This window comes from Brienomyrus brachyistius, chromosome 11, assembly GCF_023856365.1.
Source record: "Brienomyrus brachyistius isolate T26 chromosome 11, BBRACH_0.4, whole genome shotgun sequence".
Taxonomy (NCBI): Eukaryota; Metazoa; Chordata; class Actinopteri; order Osteoglossiformes; family Mormyridae; genus Brienomyrus; species Brienomyrus brachyistius.
The window spans coordinates 20163689-20182368 of NC_064543.1; the positions used below are offsets into that span (position 1 = coordinate 20163689).

Sequence of the window (18680 nt, forward strand, 5' to 3'; positions counted from 1 at the left end):
TTTTGTACACAAGTTAAAAGGACAGACTCCTGTTAGAATGACATTTTATTGAAGTATTTTTGTTTTCCTACTGTTACGAACACCGTGATCATGATTATACAACTGGAGACTTTCAGTAAAAAATATTACTCCAATAAAACTGGCAATCCTTGTTCTTTAACCGTGTTTTAACTTCACAGCAAATGTATTTTACCACAGTAAGCGCACACTGATTCATGTAGGCGTCAAACTCGAGTTCTGAAATTTTGGGTGTGAGTTTTTTCATCCAGCCTCCTCCCCTTATTGCTTAATTCCATTGTTTTTGGAATGGTGTTTTGGGGAACAACTGTGCATTGCTAGGGCTAATTACCGACAACCTAATGAAATACACTCTTGAATAATTAAGGGAGAGGAATATGCTGTAGCGTTACCCGGTGTATAGGCTACGTGGCACACAAACGTTTATTACCCAGGATGTGGTCAGACCCGCTGGAATAAAGTTTTCTTTTTCGAAAACATTTGCTTTCTTGAATGAGCTGCAGAAGCGCTGTTATGCAGTAGTTTCTGATAGTGGGACAGTCTGCGGATACCGTTTCCTCCCCTGAACGAACCGGTCGCGTCACGGATCCTAATGTTAGGGGCTTTTATTCTAGCGGCTCTGCGCCATTTGGCTGCCGGCGCTTAGGGGCTTCAAACCTGCCCGCGAGTAACTTTTTCCACCCTGGTTAGTGCGCGTCACTTAAAGCGCTGACGGGATCTCCTCTCCCCCCGAAACCTTGCGTGTGACACCCGAAGTATTTATTTTGTTTAGTTTACGGCGAAACTCCTTGGACATTTAAGAAGGAAAGTTGTGTGTGCATTTCAGAAACGCGTCTTCGGGTCCGAAAGGTAAGCCCCAGTTTTCAATTCTTACGTTTACGGTCCTTTTTTTCGCGACTTTTGATTTTGTGGCTTTAATACACAGACAATATCATTCTAAATGGTATTTCATGCTCTGAATACCAGTTTTCCTCTTAAATTCTCTAGTAGCCTAATATGTGGATCTAGATTGAAACTGCACGACCGGTTTCATTTTAGAAATCCATCTTAGTTGTGTAGCTTTAACCGAATTGCGTAATCATTTTATTGTAGTTTCACTGGCATCCACTAGATCTAACGAAATGCCAAGCGATCGTTAGATATTTTCCAGGATTGTTTCCTTCACCTCAAATGCAGTCTGAAGGATTTTAAATTTGCCTAACATCCGTCGCCGCTCTTTCACTTTTTCATCGGTAGTTCTCACCGTATTTGGATTTTCATTGTCGTTTTAATATAGCTCCTGTACTTTATATTGTGTTTTTTTTTGCCCATTTCCCGATTGAATTTGCCTTTGAATTTGAGGAATGGACGTGTCACCATTATACTGAGTTAAAGACAGAATTGCAGAAAATACAGTGAAGTTAGAGGTTGCATTTTACATTATGAAAGAACTGACTGATCTGAAGGTGACGGTCGCGATGGTAGATTGAACGCTGTTGGACACACCGGCTGCTGGGAGCAGGAAGTGTGGGATCGTCACATTGGGCAGTTTCGCCATCGCTCCGTTTTCGATGCAGCCCGGTATGCGGTGAATGTTGACAGGAGCACGCAGGAAATGCTTATACAGCCTGCGGGCCCTTTGCTTTTCACGGGGGAAGGCTAATTACATAATGAATAAAACTGTCATTGTGGGAGCAGCTCATATTTTTTTTTTTTTGCACTTTTTCCTTGCTTCGTGTGTGCATGCATGTGCATATAAATTCGCACTTTAAATTTTGGTGCATATACTAGTGAAGGTGGAAGGCGACGCAGAGTTGCAATAAGGGCTGACAGATGCCCGGTTGAGGTATCGCATAGTTGGCGTGCTACTGAAGTTAACACGTCGATGGCAATAAATACTAGTCAGACGAATGACGTGAATGTGGTTTTGCGTAGGGGGGAAAAAGGGAGGTACCCTCTTTTAAAAAATCGCTGGCTGGAAATGACTTCATATGATTTCTGTTGGAGACCAGGAGAGGGAAATGGTTTATTTTCTCACCAGTAACATCGGACTAAATATTATCGAACCGTCGAGCAAATATTTATTTGATATAGACGCTGTTTAAACACCTAAATAAAGCTTTTGGGTGTATGGAAAATTAGCAGTAAGGAGTTGGGCACCCTGAATACATCTTTTTTTCTGAATTATCATTAATTGATTTCGAGTAGGAAATTCAACCCGGTGACAGACCCGTCAAATTAAAACATTTTCGGTTACAGGGGTCAGTACTAAATTATTGGGGAAATGAACCGTAATTTTCAAACTGTAAAGACCGAGGACTTTATATTAAAACCTTAACTGTCATTCGGTAGAAAGCATTGACAACTAAGATGTTCTTTAGCAATAATACTCTTGATATATTTAGCGATCTGAATTCGTCCATTTATCAGTTCACATGTTTTTATTGCAGTTACTTCTCAGGCAGGAGTGGCAGTCATTAGTTTGAGTTTTTTTTTTCCACCAGATGGCGTCTTGACTACTTGTGAAGTTCATTGTTGCTGTAAAATGAGATGCAGTGTGGTTTTTATTGTCAGACAGCATCGCCTGGGTTGTTTTGCAGTTTAACCTGCGGACTTTTTCCTAAACTTGCTCTCCAAAGGTGAAATAAGCTGAATTATATGGACTCAGGCTGAGAAGTAACTTTTGCTTACCTCTTAAAGTCCCATCACATTGTGCTTCATTTTGCGGGCACTTTTTCATATTTTCTAGTTTGAGTAATTGTTCAGGTTAGCCTTCCGTGTTTCCGTGATTCTTTAATGGAGTTTCTAAATCAAAGCAGCTCTGTGTTTCACATCTGGCTCTGCTGTCCTGTATGAATGGAGCCTCTGACTTGTGCAGCATAGATGTCATTCTCCAGGTGGACTCCTTCGTCAGGGCTGCTGTTTCCTGCACATTGTTAGCAAGTTGGCCAGGCTGCTGCAGCTGAGAAATGGAGAGCAGTTGTGGGTTTGACAGCTGAGCAGGCAGAGCTTCTGCAGTCCAGCATCTTTCTGATTTTGTGTTTTGGATGTGTCCATGTGCCACTAGGGGAGGCCTCTCTACCCCGTGCAGTGTGTGACTCAGTGGGTCAGGACATTACCTGTGATCAGAAGGTGGCTAGTTTAAATCCTTGGGTCGTCAGAATGATGCCACCTTTTGGGCCCTTGAGCAAAGCCCTTAACCTCCAGTTGCTCTAGTCTGACCCTAATTTCTCAATTGTACGTCATTTGGATGCAAGCAGTTGCTAAGTAAATTTTAAAATATAAACTTTTTATGAGAGGGTTCCTAGCGTTAACTGTCTTTGAAGAGGGTAGGCCATGATGTTGGCAGGTTCCCTTACGCAGCGAGAGGCCCATCAATGGAATATCTGTCCTCTAAGCAGCTCGCTAGCTGTATCGGGCCACTGGCAGATTGATAAGCTTCTCAGAAATCTGCTTGCTTGGGGACTGTGCTGATTGCTTCACAGGACTTGTTGCCCAACCCTTCCTTAGAATTGTGGGCTTCGTTTGAAGGTGGTGCCAGTTTGGTTTTAGACGTCATTTTTATGGTTAAAAGGAAAAAGATGATCTTTGCCAAAGTAAATAAGCCCGTTCTCTGATTATGTGAGGCATTTATAATTTTTTTCATTCCACACATGCTTTATGTTGGGGGCTGGGAGCTGCACCATGGGAGGAGATTTTTGTGGACTTCTGTGCGCACGTACACACACACACACACACGGGACACACACACACGCGTACTTCTGAGAGGGCCGTGGTGGCTGTCATCATCCCCTGTGTTGTCGCACACCGCTTGTACTCCTGCGCTGCCCTTGCTTATTCACCGACTCGGCACGTACTGCTGAGTGGAGTGTGGTTCCGTGGGTTAACAATCTGTGCCTGTGATCAGAAGGTTGCTGGTTCAAATCCCAGGGTCAGCAGAGTGATTTTAATCATTGGGCCTTTAAGCAAGACCCTTAACCCCCAATCTGATCCTGCTTTCTCAGCTTTTAGATAAGTGTCTCTACTGAATATATGAATGCTGGTTCTCAGACTCTGCCGATGCCCCCCCCCCCCCCCTCACCGGGATGAAATTCCAAATCCCACACACATACTCTGTGATAGATGGAAGGTATTCTCTGTGATGGGGTCTGACTGTGAAGCATCAGAGGTCAGAATCCAGAGAAACATTGTCACGCGAATATGATGCGGCCCTCGGTGTCCCATCGCTGCGCCTAACGTCTGGGATGGGCTTTCCCCAAACGTCAGGCCTTTAGTCATCTTAGGCATGGTGTGGTTTGTTTGGCTTGTGTTTGTGTCTGACGTGTGGAGCGTGTCAGCCGGGTCACTGATAGGAGTGGCCCATTTTCTAACTCTCTACTTTCGCTGGTCTGATGAGCTGTTTTGGAGGAATGCTGGTGCGGGGCCCACTGTGGTATCTCGTCCCCACCCCATGGACTAGGTGTGTCCAGGTGAGCTGAACTTTGGCTTGTTTACCACTGGAGCAGCAGATCTGACCATGATTTGCCGTGGACGCACGGTCTGCCAGCCCTCCCTCAGCTGTCCTGGAACATTTTACTGGCAAATCAAGCCTAGGGTTTCACCAGGTGTGCGGAGAGAACTCTCTCTTGCTCTCTGAAACCTGTTGAACATTCTGTACGTCTGCGATCTCCTTCGGGGTTTTGACTCTGCTTGGTCTGAACCAAAACACCAAGACCTAGCTTTGAGACCCGATCTTCCTGGACATCTTTGCTTCGGCATCGCTGCTCCTGCCTAGCAATGTACGTACTCTGCACCATGATGGCGCTCTGCATCCGTAGCCTCCTCCGTCGCTACCGCGCGGTTCCGTCTCCTGGTGACCGCCACGGCGTGGACGAGCCAGGCGGCAGCGGAGAGCTTCAGGTGAGGATCCCGCTTATGTCGGCACCGGTTTGCCAGACGGTGCCTGCTGACCTATGGGCTGCTGGTACAGATGCCAGTCTCTCGGCTATAGGACTGATTTGAACTGCTGTGGAATCGTGGTCTTCCTCCATTTGTTTGCTTGGTGAATGTGGTCAGGATCTTCATAACGTATCAAAGCACCGATCAGTAAGCACTGGAAGAGGCTCTTTTATACCTCGGCTGCCTTTCAAAGCCAGATGAAATGCTTGTACTTTGAGTGCCGCATTCTTTAGGAAACCTGAGTTTGTCAGGGTGGGGCCCTTAATAGCAGGCAGATATATTTTTATGTTGCACTTTTTTATGGTGGGGGTGTTTTGGGCTGCCTCGATCTTTATTATGGGGGAAGAAATTTTATTAACGTGTCATTTTCAGCATTTTTTGCTTGGATTGGCATCTAATACCACAAAACATCACTCACTTCTGAACGCACAGTGATGGTGAGTGTTAGGCGTGTGCCTCTTGTTTATTTCGCAAAGCAAATAGCCTTTGTTTGTAATTGACTGTCTGGCCATGTAGAAACACTGAATAAATATAGCTAAATTACGCAAGATATCAAATGATTTATGAGTTGTGAATTATAATGGACTCTGTTTCAGCATAACAAACAGATTCAAAACATTTGTGGAAATGCATGGGCATTATCCAGGAGGTGTGTGTGTGATTTTTATTATATGATCATATAAGACTTATAATCTTATCTTATCTTTAGTAACGTTGTTTGTGCCAACACCAGTGAAGTGCGCGGTACGCCTGTGTCGGGCCAGCAGGCACTGAGTCCTGGGTAAACCCAAGCACTGAACAGCAAACTATTGCTTGCTTTGGGATGGTCCCTGGACCTGACTGGGTGCAGTGTGCAGTGTGCCCCAGACAGGATCCCAGTCCACCCGGGGCTCCTGCACCTTTTATTTATTCGGTGTGTTGAAGGTTGACGCCCCGAACGGCGTGACGATGCTCACGCCGGTCTCCCGGTCACACGGGTAGGTGGGCTTGCGATGGAATTGCTTACCCAGCGCTTGTAGCAGGGGGGGGGAGAGGTGCATGGGGGACAACAGGACAAACAGCGGAGCAGTACAGGACAAATAGCAGTGCTATAAAAGTGATACTTGGGTGATAAGGGTGTGCAAATAACCACAGAGGTAGTAAAGTACTGATTGTGCAGAGGTGCAATATTAACATTATGAATTATGTATGTTGGATACTGAATTATGTGCAGTGCAATACGGTGGGGGGGACAGATGCAGGTCATTGGCTATTCAGTGACTTGACGGCCTGTGGTAGGAAGCCGTCCGTGAACCAGGTGGTGTGAGTGCTGGTGCACCGGTAGTCCTTTCCGGAGGGCAGGGGTGTGAAGAGGGAGTGAGCTGGATGAGTGCACTCCTTGATGACAGACTCTGTTCTCTGAGGGGAGAGTGGATTCAGTCAGGACAGGAGGTTCAGATTTCTGAAAGATTACTGACTTCTAAATAATCCTCCCTGTCTCCTGTGTCCCGCCGCATCAAATGTGGTACAGTCATCTTGTGGTACAGTCGTGTCTCGGTGACAGGGTCTGTTTGAAATCCCATGAGTCGTCATTGGGGAGAAGGTACGGAACGTGTCACTAACACAGCGCCCCAAACCCACTTCGTGAAATAGGTCGGTGAAGCAGGCTTCACTTGCGTATGAAATATTTAGCGGGAGCTTCGAGGGCACATGCAAGGGGGTGTGCTCGTATCAGAGGAGGGCTGAGACTGGCTCTGATTGGCTGTTGCTAAGCAACAGGCAAAAAGCAGGCCGCACAGACCTGGGGGGTTGGAACAGAGTGTCGGTGGCCAGCAGCAGAGAGAGGCCGGAGAAAGGAGTATGACTGGGCGTCTGGCACTGCTGGGGGGTGGTGAGTACTGGTCAAAATCACAGCTCATTGGTAGCTTATGCTATACCCGGGTTATGAGGCCGTCGCTGCTATTACTGGAGCCTCTTTCTGCAGAAATCACCTCACGTGGTACCTCCACCTTAAGATGTATCTGCTACATGCAATCGGGGGTCATTTTATTCTTGATTTGATGGTCTTGACTCATTCGGCAAACTTCTTAATCTGCCAGTGCTTGGCGCTGTTTCTCAGTCAAGATTATATTTTGACATGGGTGCTTTTGTTTGTGTTAAACACCACTGGATTATTTACTTGTTAAAGTTACTGCAGCAATAAGGCTCATTTTGTATGTGCTTAAGCTGTCAAGCATCCCTGACTCTGTGTGTGGTGTGTGCACACAAAAAATACATCTGGTGTAAAGAATTCAGGTCCATATAACTGTCTATCAGGGTCAGATGCAGAATTTGTTTGAAGCTTAAATGTTTTAGGCAGAAGACTAAATTAGACTGCGCACACTCACACACACGTTTGTACACCAGAGGATTTAACTTTGTTCAGATAAATGAGAGCTGAATCTTCCCAAACATTATTCTGTGTCTTCCATGCGCAGGAAATGTTTCATAGGCCGAGACCCTCTGAAGTTGGTTCGTTTCAGGGTGACTCTGCAGAGACAGACTTGAGGAGGGTGGCTCTCATGGTTAATCACTTCACGGTGACCTTTGCTCCCGGGCTTGAGGCAGACATTTTTAGCAGATGTGATGGTTCAGGATCCCGACAAAGATGACGCACAGAGCTACTGGTCCGGCCCAAACAGGGCATCCTTACAGGCTGCCTGTTTAAAAAAAAAAAAAAAAAAACCCGTGCTGGAGCCATCTGGCAATCTTGGCAGGCAACTTGGGTCTTAAAGGGACATCGTGTGCGGCGGTTTTTGAACCGTGGGCCCCGGTAGGAAGCCAGTGGCATTCTGGGTATCGTAGGTCCTGCCTCCCTCGTCCGCATAAAGTGGCTCCTTCATTCTGGCATCCCTCCCTCCAGCTGGGGCTGCATTCGAAAACAAAGCCGGAAATTGCTCAAGCGAGGAACGTAAGAGGAATGTGAGGAATGCCGGGAGTCCGGTTCAGCGGGAGGAAGGAAGTCGCCGGAGCAGAGTGGGGGGTGTGGAGGAAGTTGGCTGCAGTAGAGCTTAAAGGATTAAGGTTACCTGAGTACAGCGGTGGTGGCAGCTGATGTCTTTAGAATGTTAGATGTTTGTGTGAGTTTTGCTGCTCTGGATTGATGCATCTCATTGGTTCATACAGTAAAACTTCGATAGCAGAGATGAGTAAATCCTGTGAGGGCCACCAGTAACCCACTTTGATGTGGGTTGATATTATACATCTATTCCTGTGTTAATATTAATTGGCATATTTAGTTTTTGATGTGGAAAGATCTGAATGGTGATCCAGACTCATCTGAATTACGATGCCTTCAACAAACAGCCTGTTTCTTTAGTCAGTCTGCTGTTGAGCGCTCTACTGGGGTTTGGGGTATTTAAGAACATTTGAGGTCTGTGTGATTTTTAACTAGTCTTTTAGCCGTTAGTCACATATTTGAACATGCTAGGGTGGGTGGGGTTGCGAGTGAGGCTCGCAGAGCAGTGGAACTTGCCTGTACTGCGTGCTGTTTGAGTCAGTGGGTGTTCTGCTTTGTGACGTCAGGATCCTCAGTCGTGTGACTTTCCCCTGCAGCTGGTCTGGAGAGTCGGCGTGCGCCACAAGCCGCCTTCACCGGTCATGCTCGGCGCACGCAGGACCTGGGACTTTGACCACACCCCCTGCTTACAGGAGCTCTGGAAGAGAGACGTCTCATTCGACGGTGGGTGTCACATGGCCGGGGCCGGCAGAGAAACCAGCGGAGCGATGTGCTTGAGATTCCTGCATGCGAGACTTCCTGCGGGTTGCAGGGAGCGAGGGAGAGAGTGGAGAGGGGGGCTGTGAGAGGCAGATTGGGGGGGGGGGGGGGCGGGGAGGTGATGTGTGAGGCTGCAGACTTTCACAGGGACTGGAGCTGCAGAGAGGAGCAGGAGTCTGCAGCAGGGCAGGTACAGCGAGGTGGGTAGGTAAGGGGGAGCAACAGGGCAGGTATGGTTACCGCGACGTTTCCCTTTAAAAGGTTCCTGTCTGTCGATCTCCTGCTGCTGACTGCTGTGAAGGTGACTGGGGACGGAGAGCCGGGATTGTTCTGGAAAGCAGGCCAGTGCTGCAGCAGTGCTGCGTCTGGCAGGCTGGTGTCTGAAGCAGATGCTGTGTTTCGGGGACTGTGTTCAGTGACCCGCGTCACTGGCTCGGGGTTGTTCGGTCGTCAAGCTGTCCGCCTCTCTCTGTACATGCATGTCCGAGACGTATTCCCTGCAGACGTCGTTCCATGTGCATGCGAATAGGTCTGTCAGCATGCGGTTGCACGTGTACTTAGTGGCAGCCTATGCAGCTTCCCTTCGGCCACCACACCCCCTGATGGTGTGGGACAGTAATGCAGATACTCTTAGCATGCTAGCTGTCATACTGGAGATGCCAGCTGGTCCTGAAGGTGACACTGCTCACTGGGACGAATGATCTTATCTGCAGCCTGATGACCGTCTCCCAGCACATTGCAGGATCGAGACCCCCAGATACGTCTTCAGGACCATGCAGGGGGGTCCGGTGTAGATTTCTGAGCATGCACATCATGCAGCTGCTGTGCACTTTATTTATTTCTGAACATGTTGATGCAAACAGACTGCCACTGCACTCTGCAGCTGATTTTGCTGCATGTGCCCTTCATTGCCTCTGGCCTGACCACCAGCCCTTTTCCTGGCCTGGATGTTCTCTGTACCATCCTACGTTTTTTTTTTTTTTTTTTTTTTTGCAGTGCTGTTTTTTTTTGCTCTTCGTTTGTTAAGCATTTCCTGCCACGATCCACTTTGCTCCATTTGGATCCTTCCCCATCGGGCCCTTTTTACGTTATTTAATCCAACATTAAGATCTCGCGATTATGTCGTATACTAGGTGTCCTTCTCCCTGGCTCGAAGAACAGCTAGCAGAGTAGATTACATCTCCCCCGATCCCCTTTGTTTGCCATTAATTAGCTGTAGTACTATGGTGAAACTCGATGCTTTTTCGAAGTAGGTCGGGTTGATTGGGGCACTTTGTGTGTGTGTGTGTGTGTGTGTGTGTGTGTGTGTGTGTGTGTGTGTGTGTGTGTGTGTGTGTGTGTGTGTGTGTGTGTGTGTGTGTGTGTGTGTGTGTGTGTGTGTGTGTGTGTGTGTGTGTGTGTGTGTGTGTGTGGGCAAGCGTGACCCTGAGTGCCGCCTTCTCGCTCTCCGCAGACAGCTCGCTGGATCTCCTCATGAGTGACGGCGAGGAGGACACCTCCTTCCTCCCACTGCAGACCTCTGCCTTCCCCCGTCGCTTACTGACCTCTGAACTCCCCAACCCCAGCAACCAACAGCTGCTCATACAGGTAAGTTTTCAAATGAATTATGAAAGTTGGGCTGATGTATTTCAGGTGATTTTATATAGGGACTCCAACAGGGGGATTAAAGACCAGGCAACTGACATATCTCTCTGTCATGATGATTGACAGTCAGAGTTATGATCTGACTCTCGCCCATTCCTGAGGAGTCTCCGACGTCCTCTGACTCCTGCTTCCTTTTCGCTCATGAGACCTTGCAGGACAAGGTGTCTGAAATCCAGGCACGCTTGTGCAGGGAGGACGTCGGCTGGGGCTGTCTGAGCCACGGACCTCAGTCCCAGGATCTCTGGACCCCGAAGCAGGAGTGCAGAGCTTCGCAGTGTGAGGTTGCACCCTCTGGTGAGAAACTGGGATCTGATGGTCTTCGTGAGGCCTCGCTAGGCTGTAGGTGGCTCTGTAAACGATGGGTGTCCCCACAGGTGGGGGGGGCTCCTCTCAAGGACCGTCTGAACTGCATCCAGCAGAGCAGGGGCTTGAGGAGGGAAGCGACACCCAGAACCTTTCACATGTCAAGGACCCCGGCCAGCAGGCCTTGATCAGCAGGCTGCATGCACAGGTACCCATCTGCTCTCTGCTCCATCCCTGTCCTTAAGCAGGGGTTACTCTGCATGTTTTAAGAGGGTGTGTTTCCTGCCTTGACCTACAGGTGGGACTGCTGGAGGAGAAGCTGCTGGATCAGACCCAGGAGGTGGAGAGGCTGCGTGCTGGACTGGTCTGTCTGTTAAACACTTTGCTGGATTTCCTCAGTCCCGATATTTAAACTCCTCCTCCTCATTTCTATTGGCAGTACTGACTTTATCATAAAGGACCCTGAACCTGTTCTTGAATCGCAGTATTATAGGTCATGTGACTGTCTTACTGTACTGAGATGATTGAGAGTGATACACGGGGCCACCAAGCTGCATTTATACATGCCTTTCATCTCAGGTGTCTGTATCTGTACTTGCGGAGTAAGAGTGTCTTCCTACTCTAACCACTAGGGGGCAACGGACCTGGAAAAGCAACTAGAAGTCCTAGTGTTGGAGAATGAGCGTCTCAAACAAGAGCTACGAGAGTGCCAGGTGATTTTTATGTAATATTTTGTTCCATGTTCACCTCTGTGTGTATCGCTTTGGTAGTTGGGAGCTCTACCCTTATGCTCTCCATCATCCATGCAGGACTTGGAGGCTCTCCGCAGGCAGCTGGCCCAGCGTGATGAGGAGGTCCGGGAACAGCAGCAGCAGCTTCGCGAGCTACAGCGGCAGCTGAACCAGGAGGCGGCGAGAGCGACGCAACTGGAGCAGGTACTCCAGGAGCGGGAGACAGAACCACAGCCGAGCCAGAGGCTGAGAGCCCCGTCCAGGCAGACAACGCTGCCCCCTCAGGCCAAGGTGGGAATAACTGATGAATGTTGCTACATGAAGTGGAAATGAAGGCTGGTGGTCGTGCACTTTGTATCAACCTGTGCCATTGATGTTTTTTTTTCTTTTGTACTGCAGTATTTGGCAGGTGTGGGTGAGATGGATTTTCCCCGGCACAAGCAGACCCTACACGAGGCCCAGAACCAGGTCTTGCAGGAGCAGCTCGTGGTCCAACAGGATCTTTTTCTTGAGCTGCAGCAGCAGTTGCATGAGTCTCAGCGAGTCAGCAGTCAGCTGCGTGCACAGGTGCCCCATCCCAGAGTACCCTGCAAACACTTAACTGACATTGTGGTGGGTGATGTTCCCCAGAGGAGATCATATACTTGGTTCAGAAACTTTATATGCCACCTGCTGGAAGACCTGTCATTGGCACTTTAATTTCTGGGACAGTGTAGGGGTGTTTCCTCAGTGCCAAGAAAGCAAAGATTGTACTTGTGTTCTTGACAACAGCGGTCTTAGTAACTTGCCTCCCAAAACGAGCTTGGGTTGCAATGAATTATGGGATTGGGCAACTGATATCCTTGATATTTGAGGTTGATATTCGCTGTTGCAAGACCTACAGCCGGGGAGTTTTACCGTCTTCGGTACTTTTTAGTATTGGAACTGGTCTTTGGCAGTGGAAGATGATGTAAATCGGTACGCCAGGACATTATTATGCATATTGAGAAACACCCTAGATCTTCGTGGGATGGTAGCTCTGAGTGTAGGAAAAGGAGAGGCTGTCATGTGACTTAAGAATGACGAGTATGACCTTCTGGATCTCAAGGTTCTAGGCTGTCTGTGTGATCACCTCCCTTTAGGTCTTGACATATGAGGGGGAAATAGAGCGGTGCCAGGGCCAGCTGGAGGTGGAGATGCAGATCCTGGAGGAGGAGAAGAACCGTGTCATCGAGGAGGCCTTCGTCCGGGCCGAGAGCGAGATGAAGGCAGTACATCAGAACCTGGCAGGCGTACGAATGAACCTTCTGACTTTGCAGCCTGCCCTGCGCACCCTCACCTGCGATTACAACTGCCTGAAGAGGCAGGTGCAGGATTTCCCCTTCATGCTGGAGAAGGCCATCGCTGAGGCCAAGCAGGAGGTAGGGTAGGGCTGTGGCATGCAGGCCACTGGGGATGCCCTCTGGTGGCTAGAATCCTGCTGAACCTTCATGTGTGCCTGCAGATCTGTCATGTGATCAGGGAAGTGAGCAGCACCAACCGGGAGCTTCTGCGCAAGTACAAGAGAGAGATGAACCTGAGGAAGAGGTGCCATGACGAGCTGGTCCGTCTTAGAGGTGAGCCGCTTGGCGTCTTCCTCTCCCTGAGCTCTGTATGCGGGGTAAGTTGAGACCCCAAGGGCCACCTTCATTCTCAGCTCCGTGTGTGTGGTTTGGGTGAGATACCAAGTGTCATCTTGGCTTCTCTATGCAGCTATGGATTAAAATTGGTTCCTTGACTTAATTTCCTCCCCGTAATCAATGCAGAAATAGTTTAGTGGCTTCCTGTGATTGGTCAAGTTTCAACAGTTGGGTAGATCATTGGTTTACATTAACAGTTAAAAATAACTTTCCTCCTAAAATACTTACTTCGTTTTAGGAAATATCCGTGTCTTCTGCCGAGTCAGACCTGTAGGCCAGGAGGCCACATCGAGTGGGTCGAGGAGCGTTGTGACCTTTGACCCTGATGACGACGCTCTGCTCCACCTAGCAAGCAAAGGGAAGCTGATGACTTTCGAGTTGGACAAGGTGTTTCCCCCACAGACGACGCAGGAGGAGGTGAGACTGTGGACAGGTGGACAACCAGGCAAAGCACGGGAAATGGGGGGGGGGGGGGAATTGCCCTTTTCTTTCCAGGTTTTGATTGGCTAGGTGAGCCTGGCAAATCACAAAAAATGAGGGAAATGATGTGCCCTTTTCCTATTCTGATTGGCCAGGTTTTTCAGGAAGTCCAGTCCTTGATCACGTCTTGCATTGATGGCTACAATGTTTGCATATTTGCTTATGGACAGACAGGTGCAGGCAAGACCTACACCATGGAGGTATGTGCTTATACTCATCCATTGGTCTTTCAGATATGTGGGATGATGACTCTGACAATCACTGTCCTTAGTTTTATTCACTTGCGCCTTGATGCCTCGTATGGCAGTTGGCTTAAGTTCTTTGTTGAGGAGGGATTATCCCCAGGGTGCAAATCAACATTTGATCAATTCTGATGGCATTATAGTTGTGACTGCTTCTGATTTTCACCACTAGGGGGTGGCAGACAACCCAGGCATCAACCAAAGGGCACTGCAGCTGCTTTTCTCAGAGGTGTCAGAGAAGGCCCCCGACTGGGAGTTCCGCATCACCGTCAGCATGGTGGAGATTTACAATGAGACGCTCCGGTGGGCAGCCCTGCTATTCGTAGATTTATTTCTGGCACTTAATCATTTGTGGCAATCGGACTCACCACAACCCGAATTTGAATTTATTAACCTGAATCTTAACGTGTTTGCCTGGCCATGAATTAAAGCGTAAATCTGAACTTATGTTTACTTTGTTACTTGTGTGGCCAGAATTGTGCTTGATTTAGATCTATGCTTGTTTTTGTTCTGAGGATACCAGATGTTTTCCCTGTTTCCCTGAACTTGAATTCCTCAACCCGAATTTTCATGACCAGAATTTTACAACCTGAACTTGAATTGTTACCACCACACAAGCAACGTAAAGTTAAATACGCGTTCTTTTAATGCAAGTTCAGGTTAACGCGTTCAGATTCGGGTAAATAAATTCAAATTCAGATAGTGGTGAATCTGATTTGATGTCATAATCATTAATCTTAATTGGAGACAGCAAAATTTGTAAAAGGAAGTGATGTCACTACTTTTGGTTCTCTCCATATTATTGAGATCATCGGTTCCACTGCATAGATTGTCCTTCTGTTTCTGACTGCTCTAGTTCACTGTGTTCACATTCATATTGATGTTCAGATTTTCAAAGCAATAGTAAGATCTATGCCTGTAATGGTTCAGGAACCTTCTGGGCGATAACCCCAGTGAGAAGCTGGAGATTAAGATGTGTCCGGATGGCAGCGGGCAGCTGTATGTGCCAGGACTCACAGAGATTAGCGTGCAGAGTGTGGAGGACATCAACAGGGTGCGTGCACACCGACCCCCACACACACACCGAGACACTCACACTCTGTGGGACTTCCTGATGTATGAATGAAAGCAGCAGCTCCTCTAGCAGTGCCAGGCTAGATTGTGGTTGAGCCGCTGCGTCTCTCTCTGGATTGTCCTCCTTGAGGTCCCTCTCTGTCTCTCAGGTCTTCAGCCTGGGTTATGTGAACCGAGCTACTGCCTGCACCAACCTGAACGAGCACAGCTCCCGCTCGCACGCCCTCCTCATCGTCACCGTGGCCGGGGTCAACGCCACGACGGGTCACCGCACGTCAGGTGATCTGCCGGAAACGCATGCACTGTCCGGCGCAACTCTCCAAAGGGTCAACATAAGTTAGAGTAGATGAGGTCATGGAGACATCCTTTAATGGCAGTGTGTACAGAGACGGCAAGGCAGTACTTTTCAGCCTTAAGGGAGAAATTTAATCTTTAATCAACATTTCTTTAAGAAGCTTAATGTTCACTGTGGGTTTCCACCTTAAAAGTTATACCACCTTAAAAAAGGCACACCTTATAAGGGAACCCTCCACGTGTGCATGAGAGGTGGTTGTGTGTCACAGGCGTGTCCCACGTATTCTGGCAGGTAAACTGAACCTAGTGGACCTGGCAGGCTCGGAGCGCATCTCGCGATCGGGCGCTGAAGGCTCCCGCCTGCGGGAGGCGCAGTGCATCAATAAGTCCCTGGCCGCCCTGGGAGACGTCATCCACGCCCTGCGCTCCCGCCAGCCCCACGTGCCGTTCCGGAACTCGCGGCTCACCTACTTGCTGCAGGACTCGCTGAACGGGGACAGCAAGACCCTCATGATGGTGCAGGTGAGAAGGTTTGTTTTCATAACATACTATCCTGACCAGCAGTGGTGTTCACCACCACTCAAACCATGCATCTGTGAGGGACTGCTGAGCTGTGGCCCCCTGCTGGCCACGATCAGTCACTACATAACCAAGGCCCTGATGTAATATTTTATTTAGAAGAGGCACGTTCTGCTAAGCAGCTAGCTAGAGTGTTTTTTAAGCATCTGGAGGGGGGATGCGGTGTGCAATTTCACAATACTGAGCAATTAATGTTTCTGAGATCTGCCGCTATGGAGAGAGCGCCTGGTATCGTGCTGCAGTACATTTTCTGTCAGTTGCGCCTCATACATGCATCAAGTTGTTTGTCAGCTAAATCCATTTCCATAAGCCAGTATTAGCAAACAGTAGGTAGTGCTGTGGATTTAGTCCCCTCCCCCTTTAGCGCCCTCGTTCCCAGCTTCCTACACACCCCCTACTGGGCGACGCAGTGGATTGGACGACATGGAGGAGGTGCTCCCTAAAAAGAATCACACATCAGTAATATGAAACTTCTTCGGTTTTTCAAAACCAGCGCAGTGCAAACAGGTGTTGGCGGTAATAGGGTTTGCACATCGGATGGCAACGCGGCAAAGTGTACAGAATATGGCTTTACCTTATCGGGCTGTATTTTTATATGGGGGACGCTAGTTGGACTGTTCAGTAATTTTTTAAATAGTCTTATAAACGAATTGTGATGGTATTTTTGCCATACTGCCCACCCCTGCATCAGTGACTTTGAGTGGAAACGACCAATTCGCCCCTGATGCTGACCACCTGTATGGAGTGTGGTGGGTTTTCTGTTTGTTTCAGCTGGGGAACGATATGAGATGTCTGTTCGTCTGCCTGTCCTGTGCCAGTCGTCTTGGCTCCGGCTGTCAGTCACATGACTTCCCACCCCCTCCCCCCAGGTGTCCCCACTGGACAACAACATGAGCGAGTCTGTGTGCTCCTTGAAGTTTGCCCAGCGCGTGCGATCTGTGGAGCTGGGCCCTGTGAGTGCCACCCGCAGGCCGGCTGACTGCTCCCCCAACTCGGCCTCCCCCACCCACGACAGCGTGGAGGTAAGCGGGCGTGCTAATGTGACCTGGGATGGGGCGGGGCTTGGTGGAGGCAGAGCATGATGGACGTGAGCCCCTCTGCTGGCTAATGGCTGCTGGCTGGCTCGTTGCAGCTGGACTCTCCGCCGGTGACTCCCGTACCACTGCCCATCTCCCGCATCAGCAGCTCGGGCTCCATCTCTGCGCTGTCCGGCGCCCGCAGGAAGTCCCAGTCACACCTCTCCTCAGGTGGACATCAGCACACGCGCACACACACACCCACACACTCGCGTCCTCTCACACACTGAAACCTTTTTCTTTGCACTTACATTATCCCCTTGCTCTACCCGGGTGTGCCAATCACTGTCGGTTCACTGAAACTTTTCTTTTCTCTCCTCTTGGACTTTGTCTGCTGTTCTGACCCTGATTGGTTGGTTTATAGACTGACTTGTAGACAGAGGCAGCTGATTGGTGACACAGTGGGCAGGTAGGTGGGTTTTTAGCGCATCTGCTTGGCATATACAATGCAGCATGGCACGGTATCCACCATCAAGCCTGCCCCCTGTCTGCAGGGCCCTGTAACTGCGTGTCCATCTCTGTCCTGTCACACCTGCCGCTTCGTTCGCCCTGCTGTTGCTTCCAGTTGCACTCATTTGCTGCTCACATTTCCCAATCAAATGCGTATAATCATCTCCCCCCTGTCACCAGGACGGATGAAGCTGGCTGCTTCATAAGACCTCAAGGACCATACAGAACCAGAGCTCTGGAGGACCATGGCAGCACCTGATTGGTTCCCATCCAGCCAATGGAATATCTTTTTGTCTCAAACTGCTGCAAAGATTCACCATTGATTGCACCCTGGGTGAAATAAGCTACCCACTCAGGGGCTGTTTTTTTTTGGCTATTTGGGCACTGCACTGGCCAGTGTCCTCTCTCACTAATTGCAGTGGAGGGTGCAAAACAGGGCACAGTACAATTGCCCACAGGCCACCTGTCTGCCATTTTGGTCCTGGATCGTCTCACTTCTGCAGCCTGTGATGTGAGACTTTCACAGACAGTATTTAAAATAAGATGCACTTTAATGAAAGATTTTGATTTTTATGCAATCTAGGTATAACAGGACCTGGAGTCCTGCAGTGGTTTTATTTCCAATCCTGCGATTTAAGTGCAAAGCGTAATCCTGTACAGCAGATGCTTGTAACTGCTAGTTATCTTAACACCTGTAAAGATTAAAATCTACAATGCATGCACACCTCCAGCCTAGATTTTGCCGTCTGCTTCTAAGCAAACCGAAGACTGGGAAACGCTTGTTTCGGTACAATCCGTATCATCGTGTGACTCTGGGGGAGTATGACGAACTGAAGTGGACAGTTTTAATGGGGATGACTCATCTGCTCAGTCAAGTGTTACGAGAAACGAATCTCCTCTGGCGTCTGTTGCTGATACATCTGCAGTTTTGATGGGTACTTGCTCGCGCTTGGCTATATGTCGGAAAAATGTTGATTTCTTGTTTTTATATTTTTAATAAAATGAGAGTATATTCCTCCAATTATTTTTTTTTTCTTTTAAGCATTGATGGGGCTTGTGAATTCAGTGAATTCCATGAATGTGGACACTTTGTGAGAAGTAAAATTTTAAACTTTAGTCGGTCTGTCATTTCAATGGCATCTCGAAAAGTGGAATTTATTTGCTATTACGGTCAAGGAAAAATTAGCAGGCACCACTAGAGGGCAGAAGTGTCTCAAAATGGTAGTACTGGTGGAATTTGAAGAGGTTCAGATTCACTTTGGGCTCCAGTGATTTTTCTGATCACAGGCACAGAGGCTTAGGAAAGGTTATTGCCGCCCTCATGCTGTTTACTCTGGTGTCTGCTTTGAAGAAGGTAAGCAGACCTTTCTTACTCGGCTACGTGCTGCTAAGCTCCTACCTTTGCCCAGTACATGCCGACTTGGCCACAAGGACCTCCTGTGGTTATAGGATTTATTTAGTTTTTGCACATCCTGTCT

At 48.6% G+C, this 18680-nt stretch overlaps 1 protein-coding gene across 6 annotated transcripts; it reads left to right on the forward strand.

The window, feature by feature from the left end:
* The first annotated feature begins 317 nt into the window (after positions 1 to 317).
* LOC125751963 (kinesin-like protein KIFC3) lies at positions 318 to 18318 on the forward strand. Of its 6 annotated transcripts, XM_049031432.1 has the most exons (21): positions 4099 to 4896; positions 8509 to 8635; positions 10125 to 10258; positions 10462 to 10609; positions 10690 to 10826; positions 10917 to 10982; positions 11251 to 11331; positions 11428 to 11640; positions 11749 to 11916; positions 12471 to 12749; positions 12833 to 12944; positions 13246 to 13424; positions 13583 to 13687; positions 13902 to 14032; positions 14660 to 14783; positions 14953 to 15082; positions 15390 to 15619; positions 16546 to 16698; positions 16809 to 16923; positions 17117 to 17161; positions 17383 to 18318. In XM_049031432.1, exons 1-20 carry the CDS (start codon positions 4774 to 4776, stop codon positions 17119 to 17121), a joined length of 2760 nt encoding a protein of 919 aa, XP_048887389.1. In that variant the 5' UTR covers positions 4099 to 4773; the 3' UTR covers positions 17122 to 17161; positions 17383 to 18318. The 6 variants fall into 6 exon arrangements, with proteins under 6 accessions (XP_048887390.1, XP_048887392.1, XP_048887388.1 ...); XM_049031433.1 differs by lacking the exons at positions 4099 to 4896; positions 17117 to 17161 and adding an exon at positions 318 to 867; XM_049031431.1 differs by lacking the exon at positions 17117 to 17161 and having other exon boundaries at positions 4098 to 4896; positions 10471 to 10609.
* Positions 18319 to 18680: the final 362 nt, after the last annotated feature.

Coding starts and splice junctions, on each gene's coding strand:
- LOC125751963 (XM_049031430.1), top strand. CDS start 4,774: ATGTACGTACTCTGCACCATGATGGCGCTCTGCATCCGTAGCCTCCTC. Junction 8,636..10,124: donor GAGAGACGTCTCATTCGACG/GTGGGTGTCACA, acceptor CGCTCTCCGCAG/ACAGCTCGCTGGATCTCCTC. Junction 16,924..17,382: donor CCAGTCACACCTCTCCTCAG/GTGGACATCAGC, acceptor CCCTGTCACCAG/GACGGATGAAGCTGGCTGCT.